This window comes from Scleropages formosus, chromosome 3, assembly GCF_900964775.1.
Source record: "Scleropages formosus chromosome 3, fSclFor1.1, whole genome shotgun sequence".
Classification (NCBI taxonomy): domain Eukaryota; kingdom Metazoa; phylum Chordata; class Actinopteri; order Osteoglossiformes; family Osteoglossidae; genus Scleropages; species Scleropages formosus.
In genome coordinates, this window is record NC_041808.1 from 40,361,922 (window position 1) to 40,370,871 (window position 8,950).

Genomic DNA, 8,950 nt, shown 5'->3' on the forward strand with positions numbered 1-8,950 from the left:
GCACCCCAAGCGGGACTCGAACCCCAGACCCACCGGAAAGCAGGACTGTGGTCCAACCCACTGCGCCACCGCACCCCCTACCTCTGATCAAACAGTTTTATCTTTTTGGGGATTTTAACTAATGTTCTCTGTCAGTATGTGTTCTGTCTTACCAGACTGATCAGGACTCAAACAATACAAAAATCAGTCAAAAATTTCACCCCCCACTGGGATGATTCCATCCAAATGTAGTGCATCTTTTCCAAAAATACGGAGAGAAATTTGTCCACAGAGACAATTCAGTCATGGGCAACTGATACCGATGAAGAGTTATTAGAAAATGTTGGAAAAAAAAACTGTAAAAGGTCTCAGAAAGAGTCTAAATACCAGCATAAGAACATCAAATGTATTTGTTCAATTTGCTGACTCTGCAAGTTCTGCAGATGAATTTTCTCTGCTAGTTCTGAGATCAACAGCAGTGATGCCCAAAAATGTAGAAAAATGCTGCTTCTCCTTAACTGTAGCGTAGGAAACAGCATCTTCACTACACCATGTGGAATTAAACCTTATACCCTGTGAGAGATGAGGTACATCACAGGGGTCACACACTATACATGGTTCTTCACAGTGGAAGGACAGACACTGACACAGAGAGATGGTGAAAAATGTAAAATTTTTTCATTGAGGAGTTCTTCACAGGGAATTCTTTGAAGCCAAAAAGCCATAAACAAAAACACTGGAGCAGAAATAATAGAACGAAGCTTAGAAGAAGCAACGGGACAATGTTTGTTAGGAGTAACGGAGAGGTTTTCATGTGGAAACATTCACATACAGGGACCCCTTTCTTTCACTGCAGGGAAAGTTAAACATGTAATTATATTTTTCCAACAATGTAAACAGTTCTGGCTTCGCCTTAATAGAATATAACGGTGCCACAGTCCTAGATTCCTCAGATAGGAGCTCTCCTTCAACCAAAGTGTATGAAATTTCTGGCTACCTGTTTGATTCAACTGTCCTACAACTAAGTTTTCTTGAAATAATTTAACTTACGAGGCAACAGAGGTACCACCAGTCATCCTCAATGTAAACCGCTGATGATGAAGGAACAAGTTATCACTGAAACTGCATATTTAAAACTACATATTACTAGATATAGTAATTTAACAAGTTGTTCCTGAGCAAGTCAGGATTAATTTGTCAAGGAAACCTTAAGAAACCTCTCAACACTTGATTCCCTTCTTTTTACCCCAGATGAGTGAAATCTGTCTGTGTTGGAGGGTACAGACGGACATCTTCTCTCTAGGTGGTTCTCTGCATTCCTCCCAGTTCAGGATGGGGTCATAGAGCACTGGTACATTGATCATTTTGAAATTACTGTTGGTAAATAAAGTTGTTTTACAGTGTTTTCACTGTCTTGTTGCTTGATCAACAGTGAACTGAGTGATCTGGAAAAGTCTTTTGGAAGAATCGAAGGAGAGACACAGAATAAAACACAGGAATCGGAAGATGTGTGACTTATAGTGTGACAGATTGTGGCACAAGTTGTGTTAAAGTCTCCCTACCTTCCCTGTCCTCTGTCTTGCAGCCCAGATGTGCCACACAGAGTAACCCCTAGGACTGTAATGATCCGATTAAGTTCTTAAAAAATTAATAATCACTTTGTTAAAATGTTTTTTTTTTTTAATATCCATTACAAAGTACAAATATAACTGAATAAAGAAGAATTACTTTACATGCACTTGTGTTGCAGCTCGTGGTTTTTGTACAGCTGCTGAACTGAGACGAGTCAGTGTGACTCTCGAGCACAGTAGTAAACAGCCGTGTCCTCTGCTTTCAGACTCTTGGCCTCCAAGTACTGTGTGCTTTTGGAGACGTCCTCAGTCAGGGTGAACTGTCCTTTCAGGGACACCACGTAGAGCGGTTCACTTCCAGAACCCGAGTTCACTCTCCCAATCCACTCCAGTCCTCCATCTGCTTTCTGTCGTATCCAGTGCATGAGGTAATCTGTCATATCAAACCCATAAATGACACAGGACAGCTTGACAGACTCTCCTGGTCTCTTCACCTGAGGAGGTGACTGATCCAACCTTATGTCATCACAGTGGATCCCTGTAAAAACCGACATGTCACAGTATACTCAATACTTTGAAATTCATCTGTGTATCCAGTACAGTTACAATATTGCATTGCAGTTTTAATTTCTCCAGTCCTACCTTGTAGAGACCCCAGTATGAAGATTAAACTCCCAACAATATTCAGTTCCATTGTCCAATACCTCAGAACAAGTGGTGTCAGTATGACCTGATACTGTATGTGATTCTGATTTTTATAGCAGCACAGTGGAGGATAACTTTGCATAGACCCCCCTACAGGTTTAAACAGATGCTGTTTCGAACACGTCTTCACTGCTCCTCCTGTACACTGTCGTATAATTATTCATGTTGAATAAGAACTAGATTGTTTACATTAATTCACTAATACTTGGTCAGTAAAAATAGTACACTGCTATAGGTAAAATCAGAGCTCTGCCACATTTTCTCAGTCTGTGTCATTTGATGACCAGCTTCTGACAAAGAACAGGTTCACTTTGAGTTAATTAATATTAAATAACTAACAGTTATTATGGAAAGTTTTTTTCAGAATCCATACAAAGTGCTTATTTATATAAATTTAAAAGTGAAATTCCCTGAACTTGGTCACTAACATACTGTCACACCCATAACCACTCGCCAGACACAAGCACCTGGCTATGATCAGCAGGGCAGAGTATAAAAGGAGCCACTCCACCGCTCCCAGGTCATGGAATCTCATATGAGGCAACTGTCCCACCTGTGGTCTTTAACTTTACCTTTGCTTTGCCTGATCTTCACCTAGTGTCCCCCCCTTCCTTGCTCCCTTGTCCACCTCCTTGTCACTGAGCCCTGCTTCCCGCAGTTTCGACCTTTTCCTTGCCTTATCGACCACGACATCCCTCAGACCAATGCTTGCGCCTCGATTCTGGATCCACGCGTGTCCCCGACCACGAGAATTGCTTTGCCCCTTGAGCTTAAAAGTGAAAGATCCCACACTTGGGTCCCACCTCTGGTATCCAGCCCCTGTGTGTAACACATACTCTTTAACTGTATGTGTGAAACAGGGGAAGAGAGTCATGAGAAACAGGACACCTCACTTATGTGACATTTTTAAAAAGCTCTGAAAAGTTTATAATGTATGAATCATGCATTTATCCTGAAACACAGAAGTCATTAATGGTGTATTTGAAATTTAACAAAATGTACTTTGTATTTCTGGAATTTTGTTACTTGGACATAGATGCGCACATCTGTATTTTCAATCAGTGTTCATAGCTAATTTTGATCAAGATTTTTTCCTACTCTCCCAGCTCCATGGCTTTCATAATTTTAAATTGAAATTTTTGAGTGGTGATTTTATAGGTAAAACCTAAGAAAAATGTAACAGGACTGGTGTATCTCATATGAGCTATTCTACCGTCTTTAGTCAGTGATCTTTCAATAACCAGCTGTCAGGGTCTTGCATTGAGTGTCAGGTGTATAATGTTTTATGTTCTGTACAACAGTTTTTTTTTCCCCCACATTTTTAAATACAGGTATGTGCCACTTAGCGACGGGGTTACGTTCTGTGAAACCAGTAGCAGTTCGACTTTGTCGTTGAGCGAACACCATAGAATGTACAGTGCTGCCTTACATTCCGGAACTTTCTTAAGTAGAAAGAGTACAGTCTAAAATAACAATTAAAAACTACTGTACAGTAAATACATAAACCAGTAACAGTTGTTTATTATCATCATCATGTATTATGTACTATACATAAATCGTATATACTTTCATATAACTAGCAGTGGCAGCGCAATTGGTTTGTTTGTAAAACATGCTTAAAACGTAAGCGATGCATCGCGTTACGACCCATACGACATCACTCTTTGTTTCGCTCTTTTGATTGATTTGAATTTTTCAGTCCATTATATTTTTATGGGACCACCGTCGTATACGTGGTCCATCGCTGCCCGAAACGTTGTAAAGCAGCGCATACCTGTAGATTTAAACACAAGTAAACTGTATTAAAAAAATTGAGTAGTAAGGTTTAAAATTTAAATGTGTCTTGAATTTAGTGTCTGTGTGACCTGTGACTTTGTGTGATTTCGCATTTGTAGCAGTACAGTAGAGGGTAACTTTGTATATTCCTTTCCAGAGGTTTCAATAGACTGCTGGGAAGTCCTCTTCATTATTGTTCCTAGATGTTGAATAACCTTCAAGGTTAATTAGTACTGAACTGATTACAATAATACATTAGTACAAAATAAAAAATATTACATAGCTATTTTCAGTATCACAGCGTTCTTCTTATACAGAGGAAAACATTGAACAAAAAATCTGCAACATGAAAGGTTACTGTTAGATTCCATGCGTCTCCATGTAATTAACATTTGTTGAATTACAGTATATATACAATATACTGCACCAATACCATATACCCATCTCATATTATGTAGGTACAGTACATAGTTTTATAGAAGAATTAAATCAAAAGGATCCGGAATGAAGCGTTAACTTTCTTTTGAAAATCCAGCAGATCCCTCTTTCCCTCTTACTCTATACCGCACAAATAAATCATACATTTGTCGTGTGACAACGTTATATTGTGAAGACATTTAGTATTTTAACAGTTGATCTATGAGAGAGCAAAAAATATTTTTACCAATTTACTTTTTCATTTCAACCTTTAAAAGAGATGAGATTAGTGTAATAATAACATTTTTACTATGTATAGGTAAAATACAAATCCTTACAGTAGATGATGAAATCCTGGATAAAAACAATGTGAGATTATTATTTTATGTTTTCATATTTTTGTGTGTGTGAAATATATACTGTACTAACTTGTACAGTTAATTTATCATTGTTCTGCACACCTCCTCTGTGTAAACACAATGTTACATTTTAACTGTCGGTGAGGCAGTTTTGCATGAGCTATAGAGCATAATTTGTGTATAATTATGTCACCGATTCCACAATATACACGTCCCCTGATAGAAGGTATTTCTGTGGCCAAAGACAATTATTTGTAACCTCAAGTTTGTCAGTTTCAAGTCTGTCTTTGCTACTGCTGTTATACCATTAAGAAAGCTGTTTATAAGCGAGGACATCTGGTCATTTTCCCTAAAGACCATGTGAAAGTTTGTATCCACTCCAGAGACCTACAATTTATGAAGTTTTCTCTCTCTATGGTGATTTTAAATTGTCATGATTTACCTTTTTTTTTTTTTTTTTTTTGATAAAAGCAACACATTTTGAAGGGAGGACACTGCCACGCCCACGTCATCGGCATAACCGGATACACCTGGGGCTCGACAGGTCAAAAGGCAGAAGCGAACGATGAGTGTCGCGGAATCTTGTTCACCAATTACTCACTGGCTCTGAGTCAGACTACCTGGTGCCTTTGTACCCTTCTCCCTTCTCCTCACTCCTAGCTCCTCTTCTCTTTGCCCGTTTACTGAGACCGCTCCCGTCCTGAAACCTGACCCGCTTACTAGTATTCTGACCGACTGCCTGTTTTTCCAACTCCGATACTGGATTTCCTGGTGTACCTCGTTTGCAGTCCGAAGACCCTTGCCTGTAGTTGACTAGGATTCCTGTCTAGCGTCTGAATAAACCCCTGTGCACTCTGCACTTGAGTCCACCCTTTCCTTCCAGGACAAAAACCATGAAAGACACAGATGTGGCAGACTACACTGTGCTCTTGCTTGAATCAGAGTAGTAAAAGATGATCCACTCGAGTGCTTTTCCGGGAGCCTGTCTTATCGAGTACATGGAAGTGCCCCCAACACTGAATCTACTGCAGGCACATTTTAATGTGAGGGAACCTCCTGGAGATCCCATCTCTGATTCCAGCTGCGTGAGAACAACCTGAGACTGAACACCTACAGAGAGAGAAATGTGGGTTCAACATGAGAGAGTCAGTATCTGAAATGGCCTTGAAGAGTCTGTTTACCCTCCATGTAACACAGGGAGAGACTCACAGGAAACAGCTCCCAGCGGCAGCAGCAAGGAGCATTACTGGTGATGGAGATGAGCTGGTGGGAGTCCCGAGGGCAGGGGCGGACTGGCCATCTGGACTCTCTGGAGAAGTCCAGAACGGCCTGGCTGGTTCATCACCAAAGAAAAAGTGTCAGATTAAGTGACGCTGACAGCCGACAAAAGGGGGCACTAATGCAATCTTTTTTTCCTTATAATAAACCGAAACTGTCGCAAAGGAGAGTGGGCTCATGATGGCAAGCAAAAAACGTAAAGATAAAGGCGGTTGGTTGGGAGAAGCTAAAAGAAAAAAAAAGCGAAGTCCTTAGAGACCGACGCTCTAAAATGCAAAAAAATAACAGAGATATTTGGCAATAGTGTTGCCAGCAGCAGTGCAACTGCAGGCAGTAGTAGCCCTAATCCTGAGCCTGATGAGGGAGAGACAGCAGCAGTTGCTCCTGAGCCAATGGTTCTGGTGAGTCGCCTGTCAGGACAGTTACATCAGGTTACCTTTGCCCGCCTCTCACTATAGAACATGTAGCCTATGAACAGCACTATAGTAAAATCCCAGGACATCCCTAGTCCGAACGTTCACTGCTATTTATCACTCCGCGTTGTCTGACGTGAATATCCCATTCATTCATAACGAGACAGCAGCGATTCTACAACGGGTTACATTGCTACTGAGTTAGAAAATAGAGTAAATGAAGTAGCCTAAGGTGATTGCTCCGATTAACATGTAACATGAGGATGAGCGAGTTTGCAAATAATTTGTGCACACATGGTCACTCATACTCAGCTTGGCTGCAGCATGACTTTTGTCGTTGCGTGGCAACAGTAGACGCCAAAACGATATTATTTTGATCGTGGCATGTAGGCAAACCCAGCCAATATCCAAATTCACACCCATTCATCCCGTTTTAAATTGCCCACGAACTGGTCACGAACTCACATCAAAACAAACAGAATTTAACTGTTCTAATGGTGCTACGTGTCAGTTTGCACAATCAGGTGTTCTCACGTTACCTACAGCTGAAATTATAGCAAAACACAGGCTATAATTCTCCCCAAGATTGAGATAACATCACGCAACCATTTTGTTTGAAAATAAACCTAAATCAATGTGTTTGCTTTCCATAACATTCAAAGTATTATAAGAATATATAAGAATATATAAGTAATCTAAAAGTAATTTAGAATTGGTTTAATATTAAGTGACAGATGTTATACTGAGACTTACCTGAAATAAATTTATCTGTATTCATTTGCTTATTCGGGGTGAAGGTAGTTGCAGGAACGAAAAGCATAGTGTCAGTGACACACACACACACACATTTTCAGAACCGCTTGTCCCAAACAGGGTCGCGGGGAACCGGAGCCTAACCCGGCAACACAGGGCATAAGGCCGGAGGGGGAGGGGACACACCCAGGACGGGACGCCAGTCCGTCGCAAGGCACCCCAAGAGGGACTCGAACCGGATCCAACCCACTGCGCCACCGCGCCTGTGGTGTTTTACACCAAGAACAAATCCTTGAGAGTTTTGTAAAAGAAAGGTTCCTGCCAGCCTGTAGGGTGTAAGTTGACAAAGGATAATTGTCATTGGTTACTTCCTAAAAGAAGCGGGAACCGTTATTGGCGGCACTATATATAACGGGGGTGTTTTCACGCAAAAAAGAGATGAGGTTCCGCGGTGTGAAGTGCGTTTGTGACACGAGCTACTGTTCTTAATAAACTCTTTGTTTTGCACACTTCAAGTGTTCCAGTGCTTTGTTTCAGGGAAACCTCCAAAGAACGGTGTACCTTCCTTTTCGGACACCACAGCACCCCCCCCCCTATTTTGGTTCATACAATAATAAATTTATTTCAATCACCATGGGATTTATGATGTTATTTGCCATAAATGCGATACATCGACTGCTGTAATATTGTGAGATAGAAGCGGCTGTTTGTAGTTGTGGTGGGGCCTGTTTGGGGGAAAATCCAGGGCCGTTTTTTACTCCAAGTCCGTCCCTGCCTCAGGGTGACTGAGGGTCAGAGACTCACAGCTGCTCTTTAATAGGGAGGTGAAGTAGGGAGGGAGTGGAACAGTTTTGCATGAGGACGAGTGCATTATATGTGATGTGTGTCGATGTAACATTTCTCTAAAAAGTCAACCGACGTTCATCTTTTTTCTGATATTCATTTGAGCAGGTATATAAATTTTTGTACATTTGTCACTGAAGGATTCACTGTGCTTTAATTTCACATTATTCTATATTCTAACAAAATACAGAATGCAGTAACGACAACATGCAGTTCGTAGTTAAGAGAAGTGGATTTCATCAACAGACAGTGTTAGAGATGTAGATAAGTGATTCTCGAAGCCCAGGTTCACCAGCGCCACCATTTTTACCGGTGGACATTTCATGAATAGTTGCTTAAAGAATTCGGAGGAAATACAGAGTTAGTTGTGACAGATGATGCTATTCACATTTATGGAGCTGTTAGAAGATCTGGAGAGAAGGTGGTCCAAAAAAGGTGTGTTTTGAGACCTTTTTTGAATGTTGAAGGGATTCAGCAGTTATGAGGGTGTGAGTGAGTTCATTTCACCAAAGCAGAGGAAAAACCAAGAACTAATACTTTGGACTTTTTCGAGCGTGAGACCGCCAAATCGTCAGAGATGGAGGACCTCTGCACTCTTGATGGGGTGAAGAGAGTGATAAGGCCTTGAAGGTACTGGAGGGCAAATCCTTTGACCATTTTATAGGCTGTGATCAGAGTTTAACAGCCATGGAGTGAGATGACGAAGGGAGGTGTATAGGAATGTTTTGGCTGGTGGAACACAACTCCTGCAGCAGCATTCCAGATCAGCTGAAGAGGCTTGAAGCCAGAGGCTGGAAGACCAGATAGAAGGGAGCTGTTGTAGTCCAAGCAAGATATCCTCATAATGTGGTCAACA

General features: G+C 41.1%; 1 gene segment (V, D, J or C); it reads right to left on the reverse strand.

The window, feature by feature from the left end:
- Positions 1-1,765: 1,765 nt before the first annotated feature.
- LOC114910227 (Ig heavy chain V region 6.96-like) lies at positions 1,766-2,244 on the reverse strand. The segment is given in 2 exon segments: positions 1,766-2,088; positions 2,193-2,244. Coding segments are annotated over 2 exon segments (375 nt in total).
- Between the last annotated feature and the right edge of the window lie 6,706 nt (positions 2,245-8,950).